Genomic DNA, 18,029 nt, shown 5'->3' on the forward strand with positions numbered 1-18,029 from the left:
GATTTGAGGGGATAAAGAAAGTTTCTCATAGTATTAATGTTGCCAACATCCTAAAACAACCTTCAAAATTGAGGTGAAATTCATGGCTATAAAAGTGAAGTTTTATGTTCTTCTGCCTCCTGTGGTTTTGTGACAGTGTGTCTTTGTAGCCCAGCATGGCCTTGCCTTGAACTCATGGAAATTCTCCTGCCTCACCTTCCTAAAAATGGAAATTGCCCCAGTGTGCTTATGTCCCTATAAGCTTCAAGTTGTAAAACCCTCTCAGCTCAGAATGGTAGAGGCATTAGCATTCCTTTGTGGAGGCTTGGCATCCTGTTGACCTTGCTGTCTTAGTCTTTGTCGGATCCGGTGATTCAGTAAGTTGATGCCCAGTATATGCATTTGGGTAAGTTAACTATTAGCGGTTGTAGCTGCCATTTCTTGAGTTTTCTGTGGTTCAGGTACTGTAGGGTCCTCTGTTAACTTACTTAATTCCAACAGTGGCCTAATTGGACCCTGTTGATTGAGGATGACAAGACTAAGATTATTCTTCTAGTGAACATTGGACTCAGGAGGAGACTGTAATAGCATGGGATAATAGAGGCATTTTACATGGGAATCAGGTCACTGGGATTAGTCATTAGCTTAGTCACTTTTCTGTTGCTGTGAAGAGACACCATAATCAAGGCAGCTCTTATAAAAGAAAGCATTTAATTGGGACTTGCTTACAGTTCTTTAGGTTTATTTATTATCATCAAGGCAGCGAACATGGTGGCAGGCAGGTCCTGGAGCAGTAACTGAGAGCTATATCCGATCCATGGACTGTGAAGGAGAGAAACACTTCACTGGCCTGGTGTGGTCTTTTTGAAACCTCTTGAAGTCCACTTTTAATGACACACTTCCTCTAGCAAGTCCACACCTCCTAACCCTTCTAATCCTTTCAAACAGATCCACTTCCTTGTGACTAAGCTTTCAAATATATGAGCCTATAGGGACCATTCTTATTCAGAAACACTACAGTCATCTGCTCAGATTATCTCACTACACTTGCTTACAAGTCCTAAGAGTCTGAGCTTTGGACCAAATGATTTCTGGAGGTCCTTTCACATTGAATCTTTTTCTTCTGTTAATCTGAAGACTTCAATCCATATGCTGTTGTTGAAACTAGTTTATATATTAAGATATGGTCTTAGGAATCAAGGTTTTTGTTGTTTATTACAGTCTTGCCTTGTATCCCCAGGGGCCTTTAACTTGAGATGCTGCTGCCTTTGCCTCTTCCGTGACTGGAATGCAGAGTTGGCATTTTGCCCTACAAGAATAAGTTTTGATTGTTTTGTGCACAGAAATTTCTAGGTTTTTGCATGATTTGCTTTTTCACCAGTAGTATCCAAGTTGTACATTTCAAAATGGAGGACTTATTTTATTTTAATTTGTATATTTGTCTGTGTGTCTGTGAATATATTTGCCTTTGGAGGCCAGAAGAGGGCATGAGATTCCCTGGAGCTGGAGTCACAGTTACAAGCTGCCTGGCCCAGGGTGGGGTGGGGGGGGTGGGGTGGGGTGGGGTGGGGATTGAACTCTCATTCTCTGCAAGGGCAGCGAACATTCTTAGTTCTCTCTCCAGCACCTGAAGCCTCCTCTTTACATTTATTTATTTTAGCGTGTTTGCATGTGTGTGTCTTGTGGCGTCATGTTTGTACCGTGATGCCTATGTAGAAATCAGAGGACAATATTTGGGAGGTTTTTCTCTCTTTTTATCTTGTGGGTCTTAAGGATGGAACTTGGCATCAGTGCCTTTACCTGCTGAGACGTCTTGCCACCCCCAAGGTCCACATTTCTATATCTCTTACCTTAATTTTGAACAGCATCTCTTACTGTTTTGGAGAAATTATAGCATAGCCAGCTCAGTCATAATTTGCTCATGTGTAGTCCCTCTGAATCGCACCGGCATATAGAAATATCATCTGAACAAACAAAATTTTTCTTTATTCTGAGTTCTCAGTCTCAGTGAAGAGCATGGCTGTTTTCTGTGTTACTGACTTCTTGGAGTCTCCGGATCAGTTTTGCTTCAGCTCAGTTCTACACATTAGGCAGTGAATTAAGTATCTAATTCTTTCCCTATGAGATGTGTATTCTTTTATCTTTTTGTTTTATGATAAGGAGCCTAGAGAAGGGCTTAGGGATTAAACCACATGAGTATTTCTGTAAAGCTGTCAGCTGCCCATTGTTTTGCCTTCCTTTCAGGTGGCATCCTTTGTCCTTTGGATTAAAGTCAATGCGTAATCCATATGTTTCTCTGCTTGCTGCTTTCTGTGTCTCTATAGTCGTAAACATATTTTGAAGTCAGGAGATTATACTGACAGTGCAAACAAAACAAAACAACTACAAAACCTTGTCCGTGGATTAAATGAAAGTCAAGGCTCCAAACAGGTTTCCTAAGGATCAGATCATGCTGCAGGTTATTCAGAGATGTGTGTATTGGAGAAGTCACTCTGAAGAATGCCCTTTGCTGTGTTTTAGGAAGCTTTATGTATAAAAACAAGCCAGAGGCCAGCGGTGAACCGTGGAGTTATGTACTCTAGGTGGAATGCATGAGTCCAGAAGAAAGCAACCAAGTTGTATATTTTAAAGTATCTCAAAATGAAAGTCCTAAATTCAAAAGATTTGAGTGACTTAAGTTTAAGAACTTAAATTATTTCTGAATTTTCAACTTTGGTCTTCTTTGTTACTATGGTCCCTGAAGGAGTTGAAAACTGCTTCTGTTTAAGTAAGGAATAAACAATGTTAGTAGATCACGGTCTTTCTTCTAACAGCCACAGAATTTTAGCATCTACTTCTGGATATTTATCAGTTTACCTGAGAGGTCAGTGACCTATCCCACATGAGTGCTGAGGCGGGTCTTAACTGAAATTCTACTGTTTTACTAAGTTATATGCATTTTCTTTCTCCTCTTCTCACCCACCCCCACTTGCCCTGTTCTCCCACGTCTTCCTCTGTCTTCTGTCAGCCTTGTGTTCCTTTTCCAGAAAATTCTGTCCTTCTGTCCTATGTTGGGCTTATTGTATGAATGTGTTTCTGTAGAAAAATTGTCTTTTAGGATGATAAACAGTCACTGATAGAGTGATGCAAAGGATTTTTTATTAAATGCCATGACCAATATGAGTGGAGAAGACTTACATTCACAAATACAATTTCTGCCCTCCCTTGGCATAGTCTGTTACTTAGTATAAAGTTGTATTAAGTTTCTTTTCATTTTTAAAAATCCCTAAATGAAACTCTACCATCTAAAGTAGTAATTTTATCCAGAACATCTGTATGTATGTGGTGTTGTGTGCATGTATACATTTGGCTACATGTGTACAAATGTGTGGATGTATGTGGAAGCCAGGGGTCCACACTGAAGTCTTCCTCAGACACTTTCACCTTGTTTATGAGACAAGGCCTCTCACACTCTCCACCTTATTGTTTAAGACAGGGTCTTTCATTGAACTTGTAACTCATCAATTCAGCTATGCTGGCTCCCCATGAGCTTGTGACTCAACACTGGTTTTACAGATGCTTGTGGATGTCTCCACCTTTGCTCCGTGGGCACTGGGGACCCAAACGTGGGCTCTCGTGTCTCCCTGGCAGGTACTTTATCAACTGAGCTATCTCCTAAGATCCTATTTAAAATGTTGTTTTGAAGTTACACATTTTGGAGGTCTGCTTAGCTGGACTCGGATAATTTTTAGGTGATGCTTCAGAGATTATTTTGGTGTTAGAATGCAGTGAAAATAAAGGAAGTTGCCACATTCAGTGTGTTCTCCTTCCCGAGGAGATTGACAGGGCAGCATGATGATACTTTTTTTTTTTCCTACAGAGGAAAGAATTTAAATTACAGGAGAAGAATACCTAGAGATCAGAGATAAACACCTTCACCATTCTGATTTAGAGTAGTAAGCACTAAGACTGTCATAGTTGTGTTTTATTTTAATTAATTAAGATTATTTAATTCTTTAATTAATTAATTAATTAGTGAATTACAATTTGAGGCAGGGTCTTACTGTATAGCCTTGACCCACCTGGAGCTTGCTGTGCCAAACCATGCTGGCCTCAAACTCACAGAGATCCACCTGCTTTAGCTCCTGAGTGCAGGGCTTAACAGTGTGTCCCACGTGCCTGAGTTGTAGTTTATTGTTTCTTTAACCTAATTCCACAGACTGAGTAATTTACAATAAAAAGAAGCTCCTTTCTCACAACTTTGGATTTTGGAGGTCAAAACTTAAGGCACCAGTGCAAGGCCAGACCATCTCATGGCTCATCTTGTGGTAAAAGCAAGAGCACAGAGTTTGTGCTTATCCTTGTACAGGAGCCCACTCCACTCTTATCAGCTCAGTCTTGTATCCTACATGCACAGTCCCTGATGCATTGCACTTTTTAGTACTGTTAGACGACAGTGAAATTTCAGATAAAGTCTGGAGAGGACATTCAAGTTACAGCAGCCTTGACAATAGATTTTCTCCGTTGGTCTTCCTGTGGTGTGCAGGTGATGACAGAGAAATAAATGTCACTAGGAACATCCTGAGCCTGTTCAGAGAACAGGACACACTTGTCTACAGGATGAAGCTTGACTGGTGTTTTCCTTGTGTGCTCTTTCCAGAGTTCGTGAGAAGCTTCTATAATGGTCTGTTTGGCCTTCATCAGAGCTGCCCATGAGCACATCTACCTGGTGAGGAAAGTCAGTCATGTCTGCAGATGTCATCAACATCGGGCTTGGGGCTCAAGGCCAGCTGCATCGCAGTTTGCTGTCCAGGGTGCTCCAGGCCGTGTGCTGGAGCTGCTTGGTAAATCCTACCCTCAAGATGACCACACTAACCTCACCCAGAAAGTCCTTTCCAAGGTGGGCAGGAACCTGCACAATCAGAAGTTCCACCCTCTGTGGCTGATTAAGGAGCGGGTGAAGGAGCACTTCTACCAGCAGTACATGGGGCGATCCAGGACACCTCTGTTCTCCGTCTATGACCAGCTTTCCCCAGTGGTCACCACCTGGCAGAACTTCGACAGCCTGCTAATCCCAGCTGACCACCCCAGCAGGAAGAAGGGGGACAACTATTACTTGAATCGGGGACACATGCTGAGAGCACACACATCAGCACATCAGTGGGATTTGCTGCATGCGGGGCTCAATGCCTTCCTCGTGGTAGGTGATGTGTATCGGCGTGACCAGATTGATTCCCAGCACTACCCAGTTTTCCACCAGCTGGAGGGCGTCCGACTCTTCTCCAAGCATGAGGTGAGTCTTCAGATGAGTCTCATTGATGAAGGGCATTTGTGTTGCTGTAATAAGACTGATGCTCAGCGAAACAAGGAGAGTGTCCTTGGTCTTCATTTGCTTTAGTGACTGCTCTGTTTTTCATGATGTCTATGTGAACCTTGACCTCCCAGGCCACAGTGTATGTGAGGGATTTGTGCAAATGGTGGACTTTAAAAAAAAGGTTTCTTTTTTACTTGTCTTTTCTTGTCCCCTTTTCTCTGTACTAGCCTGCTTTATACTGGTTTACATCTCATAGATGGATAGTGGTTCTAATTCAGCCTTAATCCAGGCTGAGTGAAGGCCGTGTTCTGACACCTGCGCTCTGGGTATTCTGTTTGTGTTAGTGGAACATAGTGCTGGCCTCCCGCAGCTGGAGAGGGGGGCTGAGGGTGACAAGCAGTGCATTGGGTTGGACCATCAGCCGTGTTCTTGTCCTGAGCTCTTCCCCTCTTGCCTGGCATTGAGGAGGGAGGGGTCTTACTTGTTAGTGTTCATTGGGTTTGGATGCATATTGCCCTTTTGGGTGGAAGTTTGAGGTTTAGGCCATCCTCAGAAGTTTTCAACTTCGTACATCTATTCCATGCTGTCCTAGTATACTGGCTAATATTTACTTTTCACTGCAAAGTATGAAAGCCCCACAAAGCTTGAATCCACTTACTAAAAAAATAATCATAACGAGTATGGCAGCTCCAGCCTGTAACTCATCACTTCTGAGGCAGAGGCAGGAATGAGGCTGCAAGGTCAGGGCTACCCTGGGCTACATAGTGAGACCCTGTCTTAGAATAAGAAAGAAAGAAAAGATAATTAAAATTGTAGCAATACTTTTCCTTCTTTCTGATATGTTAGAGACTGTTGCATCTTTTCTTGTAAGAAACAAGAATTTTAGTAAGTTCAAGTATCTCTTGTATGTCTGTAGCAACTCCTTCCAAACATTGTTCAAAGGAAAGGAGAGTTACTATGGTTACAAAACCCCATCTTGCAAACACAGCATAATGGGCCTTAATGTGAAAATAAACGCATAGGTTCCTTAGACTAAGACAAACAGTTTTTGTTCTAGTAAATAAGTTATTTAGCAGGAAACAGCTGAAGGGTGCTATCCTCTCCTTTTCTTTCTTCCTATCTGCTTCAGAATAATGTTACTCTTTACATCTGTGACATTGTTACATAGGTCAGCCTTTCTCAAGATTGGTTCAGAGCTGCATCTGGGGAGTACAGTTGGCCATTCCTAGTCCTTGGGAAGCTCGTTATGTTCCAAGGTAGACGTGATAACTGTTAGAAAGGATATAGAAGTGGGGAACTATTAGGAACTTAAAGAGACAAGTCAGAGTCTAGAATATGACAAAGTAATAGAACACCATTTCCGGTTCACCTATGAGAGGAGCAGTGGTAACAGCGATGTTAACAGTGGCTTAAAGCAATGAAGAACATGTGAATATGTGAGACTGCATGTCATGGTAGAGAAGAGGCAGCGACGGCTGAGTGACTCACAGTGACATTTTAATGAGAGAAATTGAGGCTACAATAGGAAGTTAGCAATAAAAAGTACACATGGAAGTAATCCTGCCTTGGTTTATATTTGTTGTAATTCACTTCAGCTTTCCAGGCACCATGTGTAGCTCATTGTCTTAGTCAGGGTTTCTGTTCCTGTATAAACATCACGAACAAGAAGCAAGCTGGGGAGGAAAGGGTTTATTCAGCTTACACTTTCCACATTGCTGTTCATCACCAAAGGAAGTCAGGACTGGAACTCAAGCAGGTCAGAAGCAGGAGCTGATGCAGAGGCCATGGAGGGATGTTACTTACTGGCTTGCTTCCCCTGGCTTGCTCAGCTTGCTTTCTTATAGAACCCAGGACCACCAGCTCAGGGATGGCACCACCCACAATGGGCTGGGCCCTCCCCCCTTGACCACTAATTGATAAAATGCCTTACAGCTGGATCTCATGGAGGCATTTCCTCAACTGCAGTTCCTTTTCTCTGTGATAACTCTAGCTTGTGTCAAATTGACACACAAAAACAGACAGTATACTCACCTAGTCTGATGCTGTGACTGCTTTCAGATTCATTATTTAATAAACTGTGTACCTACAGGTATATGAAAGTGTCTTCTTTTCATGTTTCAACGTGCTTCCATTTCAATGCTTCATTTATTCTTCTTAATTCAACCTTATGAGTTAGGTTATCCCACTTCAGCATGGAGACTCTGAGATCTGGAAAGGCCTAGCTACTTGCTCAGGATTGCACGCCAGTCAGTGTAGGACTTAGCTGGAGGACAGGTCTCCTGAGTCCAGTGCTTCGCCTACTCTGTTCTGCTGATGTCTGTGCTTGTCAGGTAAGTTTAACACAGCAATTGTGAGCACTGCAGAAATCCTGTCTTCTATTGGGTTTTGATTCTAAATCTTCTCTACTCTTAACCACAAAGAAAGTGTTATTAATTGTTTTAGTTTATTGCTCCACAAATAAGACCTAAAATTTTTCTTTTAGATATGTGTACATATGAATTTAGAACAATATACTGTTTTATTTTTTGCTATTTAACAATCTTTGTATTTATTTTTACTTGTTCAAGACCGTTTATTAGAATCATAGAGTAACGGAAACACTGACGCTGAGTCTGATGCATGTTCCGGCAATCCCAGAGCTTGGGAGGCTGAGGCACAGGAGTTCAGGTTTGAGGCTAGCCTAGGCTACATAGTGAGGCAGAAAACACACAGAGAGAAATACTGATAATAACAGAAATGAATGAACGATTACATTGTCTTAATTGAACAGTTGTTGAAATAAAGCCCCTTTGTTCTTTGAAAAAGAGTAAATGAAAGTAGCATTGCAACCATTGCAAGGGAGTAATCAGTCGGGAAGTCTACTGATCAGAGAAAGCAGAAACACTGCGCAGCTCACTCTGTGTCGAAGCATCCTTGGGGATTTAATCTATGCCTTCAGAATGAGGGGATGAAGAAATCAATAATACAGAAAAAGGAGTAATATATAAAAAGATCTAAGTCCAACAGACATCAAAATTAAAAGGAAGAAAGCCCGATTATGTGATTACCATCAGTTCTCACGTATGAATACTCACATACTAGCATTGGCTAAGCACAGCAGGTACAGAAATGCTCGGTCAGTTTGAATATTCAGAGGACCTGAAACCACAGCGTGGCAAAGGGTGGGGCGAAGGACAGGAAGAATTGTTCAGCAAATGCTTCAGAAGGTAGGTGTCAGCTCCATCTATATTAATATTAGAAGCAGAATTTAAAGAAAAAAAAGATAAATGTGGATAAAGCCCCAAAGAGATAATCTAAGAAGCCTTGTGAATTATGAACTTTCATCTGCCCACTGTAATAACCTTGATATATAAAGCAACATTGATGACTGAAAGTTCAAGTTTGACAAATTCATGATCATGGTCAAAGTCGTTAAATGACATGTCCGAGACCTATGGATTATTTAGACAAAAATGAATAAAGGTGTAGAAGTCAAAAAATTAATCAACAAGCTTGATTTATATTTAAGTATTCTCTGTGTTGTTTGTATTTACATGATGTATACAAATTAATGAATTGAGTATTCATTTTAAGATGCTAGAAGTATGCCAAAGTGTTCTAACCAAAATACTGGAAGGCAGATGGATATACAATTCTGGATATCCCTGGGTCTTTGCAGAAGACCTGAGCCATTGGAACAGCAAAACTACTTCCCTTTTCCCTAGCAGCCTGCTGTAGACAGGAGAGCTGGCCCTGCCCCTCAGCAGCTGCAGCATTTAGGAGATCAGCCTAGCACGTTGCCTGGGTAGCACAGTAGTAGGGGCACAGATGAGCTGTGTCTGCTGTGGGGTGGCATGAGTGAGGGAGAGATGCTCTTCCCCCTTCTCGCTTCACCACCTGCAGCAGGCACGAGGGCTGGCCTAGGAGGTCATGAGAGCTGGAGAGCTGGCCTCATCTCCTGCCAGTTCTATTACTCAATTGAAAGTGGGACCTGCGCCTCATCTGGGCAGCACAGTAGAGCTATCACTGATGGTGAAGGTGAAGGTGAACTGGCCCCCATGGTCATGAGAGTGGGAGAGCTGGCCCCTCCCTTGATGACTGCAGCATTAGGGGAGCTATTCTGGGCACTGTTGGAGAGCTAACCCTGGTGGTGTGTACACAGGAGAGCTGGTAGGCTGAACAACTCAGCCACCACCCAAGCCCAGATCCAGTTCTTTGAGCTGGTCCACCCCAGCATCTATCTCATCTATGAACTGCTGGAGCAAGTGAGAGGGCCGGTCATGTAGATCCAAAGCTGTAAGATCTTAATGACACAGAACCACAACAGGGTTTGTGAGAAGAATCCCTGTGAGGTTCTAGCATTGACAGTGTAGCAGAAGCCAGTGTCCTAGAAACAGAACAATTACTTATTGCAGTGTTCATTTACAGATAGAGCTGTGTGGACAAAAGGGCACCCTGTTTGACACACAGTGACAGACTACAGCTTCTTCCACAACACTTTTTTTTCTATCTAATTTTCTTTTGGAGGGAAGGTTGCAAGGGCAGAGGGTGGATATGTTGGAACAAGATGAATGTGATTGGGGTGCATAATGTCAAATTCACAAAGAATCAGTAAAAAGTTAAAAACAAACAAATAAATAAACCCATAAAAGTAAATTATATAAAACCCAGCCATTACTAGGTGACAGGCCTCTCCTAAGAACTTCCCTGTGTAGGAGCCTACTCCTGACAGCTGGAAGTTCAATCTCCACGACCAGTCACAGTAGCTTTCTACTAATGCACTTGAAATCTCAGTGCTGGTGGCCAACACTTTAGCCGGCCTAGCTTCCTTAGTGAGCTCTAGGCCTAGATTGAAGTCAGTTCTGCAGACTTCTATGACAAGCACTTCACAGTCTTCACTACTTCCCAAGCCTCCAAATCCCTCCTTAGGATGGTAATCACTGACACTCAGTCTTAACGTCTTATTAGTATGCCGTGTCAAATTGGCACTTGCAAATTTGATAATCGAAATTTTGCTCTCTGAGCAGTTCTTTAGAGAGATCTCCTTTTTCAGGCACTACTGTACTCCTCTATAAGCTCATTCTCTAGCAGTTCAGGACTTCCAGAATTTTGTCAGTGGACTGCTTTGTTTTGGACACAGTGTAGAGGGGTTCACATGCTCTTAAATACTTCCTGTGCCTTCTGTGAATGTGGTTCTATGTGTAGTAGACCCATGGTCCATTTATAACCAATTAGAAATCTAAGGCTATCCCTTTGTTTTTGTTCAGGAAGTACTACTCAATAGAATGAATTAGTTCAATCAAATTGCGAGAAAAGCAAAATTTTAGGAAATGGAATGAGGACAGAAGTGGTTCATCTGATTCGAATGAACTGATCTTAACAAGAGAAAGCAGTTTTAGGGGAAAAGGAAGACAGTGTTTAAGGGGGTTGGAAATTTAAATACTAATGAAACACTTGAAAATAAGGTGTTTTTTTCTTTTATTTTTAAACTGTGATGCGAATATAAACTTTTTTTATAAAGTCTTTAGTTTAGAAATACATATTGAAACATCAGTATGGAGAATATAGGGCTTGGGATTTTGTTCACTGTGGTAGTGGCTTTGGCGTTTTAAGGCGGGTGTAAGAGGGTAGGTTTTGAATTACAGTTGGATACTGTGCATGCAGAGTCGTCCTTTTTGTGTTTACAGGTTCTTGCGATTCATCTCCTACAAAACTAAAACACAGCCAGCATTGAGAGCAGGCAGTGAAGGACGTTGGCGCAGAGTTACTATAATAGGCGTCTGCTTTCACGGGAGGTAACCACCAAGTCTTGTCTAAAGGCAGGACGCATTAAAGAGCATAAATGGCACACAATGAAAGATATCAGATCTGGACTTGATAGCTTCTCCATGGGATTTGACACATAAGTTCATAGCTAACTGTAAAAGACTTATGCAGTTTGTTTCATAAAACAGAAAACTTGGCATTCATTGGGCTTCTTTTAAGAGGTTATACTTGTTAATATATTCATGTTAAATGAAAAGGAAACTTTCGAAATTCCACCTTCTTGGGTATAAGTCCTTCTGTTTTAATGAACAGGCAAATATTTATTAAATGAAATATTTACAAATTTAATCAAATATTGTGTCCTATTCCATTATTGTTTGACGATATTGTGTTCTATCATATTAACTCATAAAAAGAGAACAAAGCATGTGACTACCTCAAAGATGTAGAAAATAATTTGACATTTAATTATCTGATAGCATTAAAAATACATTTAATGACATTAATGACACATGGTAAAAAGTTTAGCAAACTAAGAATAGAAAGGAACTTCCTGAACTTCGCAAATGATATCTGCCAGGCACTTGCAGCATCCATCATGACTAATGATGAATCATTATCCATGATTCTATCAAAATCATCCACCATTCCGAGTCACCTGCTTCCCTGATTCTGCTCATTAGTGAAGTAGAAACTTTCCCTTTTTCTACTAAAACAGAGGACTCAAGGCCTGGCTCAGTCCTCAGTACCACCAAGAACAGAGAGAAGGAAAGCCTGACGCCTGGAGAGGTGCTCAGTGGTGAAGAGTGGGTACTGTTCTTGCAGAGGATCTGTGTTGAGTTCCTATGGTCCATGTCAGGCTGCTTACAACCCCCTATAACTAAGTCTAGCTCCAGGGAGATCTGATGCTTCTCGCTTCCTCCGGCATTTGTACTTGCATGCACACCACCCATACACAGATCCATCCAAACATATAATAAAAGAAAATAAAAAAAAAGAAATCTTAGAGAAAAGAAGGTAGAAACACTGGAAAACAAAAACTAAAGCTATTATCTTCGCATATGATCAAATTATAAACATCAAAAATTAATAGCCTATCCAGACTTATTTGGAATTTGAGTTTATGGAAAATGTAGAAACATTACATTTCTTCTCATATGCAGTAACCAAATGGCAAAGGTAACCCCATAAAGATTGCATGCACAGGACCAGTTAGAACAGTGCAATCCTATATACAAATTCTGCATAAGTTACCTAAGATAGTTATAGATAAGGTGATTAGAGTTCATTATGGATATGATTAAAGGAGGAAAGATGGATTTACCACATGACTGTATTTTACAAGTAAGCAAACAGTGTCATCACAACGGTGATTTCAATCTGACAGTTGTCTCCTGGTATTGGCAAACTTGAATGATTGGCCATAAAACTCAACTTTCAGTGTTAAGTATAAAGGGCTTGCCTCACTAGATGCTAAGATATACAGTTTATGGTTATAAAGATGATTTCACACTGGCAGAAAGTTAGTGAAATACAGAATTTTGAAATAATTGCACTTATATTTATAAACCTACCAAATAGGAATGGAGTTACAAAAGCGGGAAGATAATAATTCTCTCTTAATTGTTCTGAGACAGTTATCTATCCATGGGAAAATTCCTCAGTCTCTCAGTGGATGCGTAATTCATTCCTGGATGACTTTAATCCTTTGTGAGACAAAAGTCTTTAATAACTGTGGAAGAAAGTTAGGCAGTCATTCCTCCCTGGGTAGAGTGTAATAGCTGAACTGTGAGATGCTTTCAGGAAAAAAAATGTTAAAGTTGATTACAACTTGTGACAGAAAGTTGTGTGTGATTGAAACTTGTGACAAAGCCTCCTATGTTGTTGCCATTTAAGGACACACTTGATTAAAGAGAGACAGAGAGAAGGCTTGTTTGGGTGAGGTTCTTGTATTTATTAAAACAACATTGGTGTTGACCATATTAAAACATTTCAGTAATGGGAAATGTTTCCTTTATGGAAATGTGCACACACACAGTATACGTGACTGGGGGCCATGGATCTGTAAGTCTGGAAGTGTAAAATCCTGCCCTGAGCTCCTACTTTCATGGTCATGTTCTTGAGAGAGTCTCATCCACCAGGAAGTAGATACTAATTTTTTTAAGTAAAAGTATTAGAATTAGTTGAAAACTAGAAGAGTCCCAGTTTCTACCAAGAATCATAACAGTGAATTAAATTGGTTGTGTGCGGGACCCTAGACCTGTAGAAATGAACACAACTCTATAAGCGTAACGAACAGGAGAAGCTGCACATAAAAGAAAGCTACAGAAGCGTCAGTAGTACAGCTCCATGTGTGTAAAGTTGAAAACGTGAGCATGCTTATCCAGTAGACTCTGTAAGGAGTCAGGTGTACGTTGAGAAGTTGCAAAGCAAAATGAGAGAATACTAAACAAAAAAACTTGTTTTCCATCTGAAGAATGAACCAGTGTTATCAGACTTTGGTGTGAGGGCTTCCCAAAGTTTCTAGAATTAGTGTCCTTTCATAAAGTGAGTGTGCATGGTAAGCACACGCACAGGGGCTTTCCTTCTTTAAACATGATACGTTTTACTTTCAAGTTTACTATGCTTCAAAAAACAAAGGTTAGCATCATCAAGAACTCTTAATAGAAGAATATCATATGTGATTGACCAATGAGCAAAGATCACTTGATTAGGAAATGCGTAAATAGAAAAGCAGAACAGTACAGTTAATAATCTTGGTGATTGCCAATGCTGAGTGAAATCAGAAGACCTTTAGCCTTTTGGAAGCTAGTACAGTTCCCACCACTCCGTGGAGCAGTTTGGTTATTTTCTTTGAAAATAACAATTTTATGTTTTGTTTGACCTTTTTTCATTAATATTTAAAAACTCAAATTTCCAACAAGAGGGAAATCATAAACAAAACGGGCCACTTTTTAAATAAACTGGGTCCATACTTCCGCAGTGGTGAGGCTTTAATACTGATGTCGTCTTAAAGGATTCCAACAGTTGGAGCCTTACTAAACTGGTATTTGCTTTATAGCTATTCCTCATATGCCCAGTAGTTGATGCTGTTACACACTTTTATATTCTTTGCCTTATTGTATACAGATACAAATTTCAAATTAAATAACTATGTGATGAAAGTGTGAAAAAAGCTCATGGACACTAAACACAAAGCAAGAATCAGGGCAGTGACAACCAATTAGGAGGAGGGGTGAATGGAATAGGTAAGTGTTATAGTCTTCACACATTGGGCAGAATATTATGATTCCTAGGATATTAGGAGGGTTTAGAGATTAAAAAACCCAATCAACAACAGCAACTAACGTGGGAACCACTATTTTGTAGATTTAAAACTCTTTTTTAAAGAATGGCACATTTCGTATATTAGACCCACTGGAGAGTCTGTCATATAAATCCCATGTCGATGTAGTTTGGTTAAAATTACTAATTAAAAATGCATACATTGAGCAGTGCTCAAACCTACCCTGTTTCCGGGTGTGCTTGAAGGGGCTCTGTCTAGCCAGGGTTATCGGTGGCCTGCACTGATGGTCTGTGGTGACCAGCTGTGGAGCTGAGGAGGAGACTGACATCCTATAGTCTGTGTGTCACCTCAGGCTGCCCAGTCTGCATCTCCTGTTTGTCTGCATCCCCTGCGTCCTCAGAGGCGTACCTGTGTCCATGCATGCACACATGCAGTCGTCACTTCCAAGTGTTATCCCTTGTGATGAGACTAAAGTAGTTTAAAAAACTAATGTGCACAATTTCAACTTACTGTGTCCAATAATGTGTGCATGTGTTTTATTTCTCATCTTTCTGGTTAGTGCAAGGTATTATTGATCTTACAGGATACTGAAACCAGAATAACAGTGTAGCAAGTTTTATAAAATTAATTGCCTTTGATACTGGCTCGATGGTTGGGTTACTTTCTTTTATGAAGTGTTAGAAATAGTATTTTAAATCCATGCCTGTACCTAACAAATAAAGTGTTGTTTATTTATTCATAAAGATTTGTTTATCATAGTCCTTAGAATGTGTTTGAAATTTTTCTTCTTTTGTAAAGTATAAAAATTTAGGTCTTTATAGATGCAGATACAATTTATGAGCAAGCAATAAATATTTTAACGTAAGTGTATAACTCATGAATCTTGATGTAAAAACAAAGCAGTTCTTGCATAGAAGAGATATGTGAAGGTATACTAAGAAAGCTTTGATGTAAATTTTACCAGAACACATTTATAAAGTGACAATTCACCAATATGTCCGTGTTGAGTTCATGTACCACTCACCACCTTTTAAAAGGTGATCATGGTCATCGACCATTTCTATAGGTCGGGGTAGAGGGTCTTCTTTCTTTGGCTGTACCCCCCTTGGCTGTCATGCTTTCACGTGGAGTGAGTACCATTCACTGAAGCCTACTGGAGTGCATATCCTTTATACAAGCAGCTCTCCGGCTCCTTGTAGGAAGTCACTGCCAATCATTACTGGACGGTTTTCCTTTTCCTCCCTTGGTAACTGTTGCTTCATTCCAGATGGCTCATTAGAACCCTCCTATTGGGCTTCTCTCTCTGAGCTTCCCCACTGCAGCACTTGCTGTGAGACAAAGGTACTCTCTTTATTTCTGCTTTCAGCCCCAAATCACTTTTCTGTCTTTCAGTGAATAATGGTTATTTATTCTCTACTGTGTGGTTATTGGGTTTCCTTAATAGCCTCATGTGGAGGAGTTTTATTGAGGGCATTTTAATTTCGCCTTGATAGATCACAGTGACCACATTTCTCTAATCTCTTCTTTAAAAATCTTTTAGGCAGGCTTCTTGTCAAAGGCACACTTACTAGAACCAGCTTGCCTTTAATTTTTCATCTGTTTACCCAGATGTATACTTAAGAGTTTTCTCTGAAAGTGAAATTGCTGGTCGCAGGAAGCTAGAGCTCACGAGATTTGGGCAGTGCCCCTTTATTGGAAGAGACAGCGGGATTTAGAGCCATATTTGATTTGACCAGTTTTTTCTTTTCTTAGGGCTTTTTCAGATAATGCACTTTTGATTGCAGCAAGATAGACTTTGTAGCCCCTCAGTCTGTGACTCATGCAGCCTTTTTTATATGGTGCTCCCTGTTGCACTGTGCAACCTACTATCGGGAAAAATCCCTGTTCATCCCTGGTGTCCATCCAGATTAGTAGGTTTCTTGAGTGTGTCAGGCTGTCTTCTTTGTGACCCTTCTGCCGACTAGAATCCTGAACAGAGAGGCTGTTAGTACCTGCAGCTTCTGGGTGTCTCTTTCACTCCCCACTGCTTAATTGAACTGTAAAATAGCCACATTTAGATACACGGTGGCTCCCTTGTCTGCTTCTCTAGCCAGACATTCTGAGAGCTATTGCTCTCCTTCCAGAGGAGCAAGGGTAGAAGAGCCCAACCATGAGGAAGAAATCACCACAAATCATGTAACAGATTCATCAGGGAAGGGATACAATTAAGGATTTCAAGAAAATATCCCTTTTAGCAATGGCTGTCTTGGGAGCTTTGCCTGCAAAAAGAACTGTTATGCAAACGAAGAGAGTGCCTGGAGGAAGGTGCCAGGAGACTTCCACAGAAACCTGCAGAGTCAGCTAAGCTGGCCTCATAGCGGCCCAGGGAGACTGAACTGACAGCCAGCGAGCTGCTGTCTACACAAGTATTGCAGTTGTGTAGCTTGGTCTTCCTCTGGGACTACTAGCAGTGGGAAAAGGCGTCTCTAACTCTTTTGCCTACTTTTGGGGCTCTTTTCCTCATAGTGGGTTGCCTCATAGAAAGATATACTGAAACTTGATATGCCATGTTTAGTTGGTATTCATGGGAGGCCTGCCCTTTTCTGAAGAGAAATAGAGGAGTGGATGTAGGACTGGCAGAGGGGAGGTGGAGGCAGGAACTAGAAGGAGAGGAGGAAGGAGAAACTGTGGTCGGGATATAAGGAATAGTAATTTTAGAAAAAGATCTGTTCTTTGTGAAGTCTCTCTAGCAGTTTCTACTGACCACTTCACTCTGTGTCAACTGGCAGAAAGACAATGTTTCAAGGGCCCACCGGGCTCTCACAGAGCAGACAAAGAAGGATTACTGATGACGGAGGAACAGTAAAGCAGTAACTAGCGAAGTGGGTGTGCTCCCTTTCCATAACATTTAGACACATGTCGGGAGACAGGCTGTTATTCATCCGATAAATGGGTTGATATGGAAAAGTCACACCTAGAGAAACAAAACAAATTTGTTGTGAACACTAATTTAAAGTTTCTGGGTGGAATTAGTGTGTAGGCTTCCTCAATACCACTCCTTAGTAAGTAGAATGGCAGCAAGCCAGAAGACGTACTGAGTGGTGAGCATCTGTGTTCCTGGGCATCAAAAGAAACGGTTGAGTGTCCTTTAATCTTAGTCTTCCTAGTTCTTGAGGAAATGGCTGTTGTTTACATTGTGCTGCTGCAGAAGGCCAGGAGGTCTCCTTAGGTTTTACTGAAACCACGGAAGTACAAGTCTTTTCTACTAGCTCAAATGATGTATGAACGTTGCAGAAGTCCGTCTACAATGTTCTTTCTCTCTTGCACAGTAGACTTCACCCTCTGCTGGAGACCTCATCCCTCTGTGTGGTTCTTGTACCTGGATGCTGTTAGCAGGGGCAGACTGGCATCATTTCACATACTTAGCTTGAGAGGTTGGTAGGTGGAAGGTTGGTGGCTTTCCCTGTCAGACTGGCTACAGTGGTATCACTTACGCCACTGCATGGAGAGTTAAGCAGGACCAGTACACATTGATCCTTGGAGCCCTGTTGTTAAGTGTTCGGATTTAAATAATCTGCTGTTTGTGTTGTTTAGGATTTGTGCGCCAGGCTTAAATATAAAGTATAACATTCTTACCGTACGGATTCCCAGGGAGAAGGTGGATCTTAGTCTAAAATGGGTTTATATTCTCCTGGCTGATGCTTCTAAATTTTCAATTTTTTAAGGTTATTGACTCTAGGTAAGGTC

General features: G+C 41.1%; 1 protein-coding gene across 1 annotated transcript in view; it reads left to right on the forward strand.

Annotated features, from left to right (window-relative positions):
• Positions 1 to 18,029, forward strand: part of Fars2 (phenylalanyl-tRNA synthetase 2, mitochondrial) — a 372,370-nt gene that overhangs the window by 36,344 nt on the left and 317,997 nt on the right. The window contains exon 2 of the mRNA XM_032885023.1: positions 4,619 to 5,251. Within this exon, the coding sequence (XP_032740914.1) occupies positions 4,640 to 5,251 (612 nt within the window). The 5' untranslated portion in view covers positions 4,619 to 4,639. The remainder of the gene's footprint in view (positions 1 to 4,618; positions 5,252 to 18,029) is intronic.

This window comes from Rattus rattus, chromosome 14 (genome assembly GCF_011064425.1).
Source record: "Rattus rattus isolate New Zealand chromosome 14, Rrattus_CSIRO_v1, whole genome shotgun sequence".
Classification (NCBI taxonomy): Eukaryota; Metazoa; Chordata; class Mammalia; order Rodentia; family Muridae; genus Rattus; species Rattus rattus.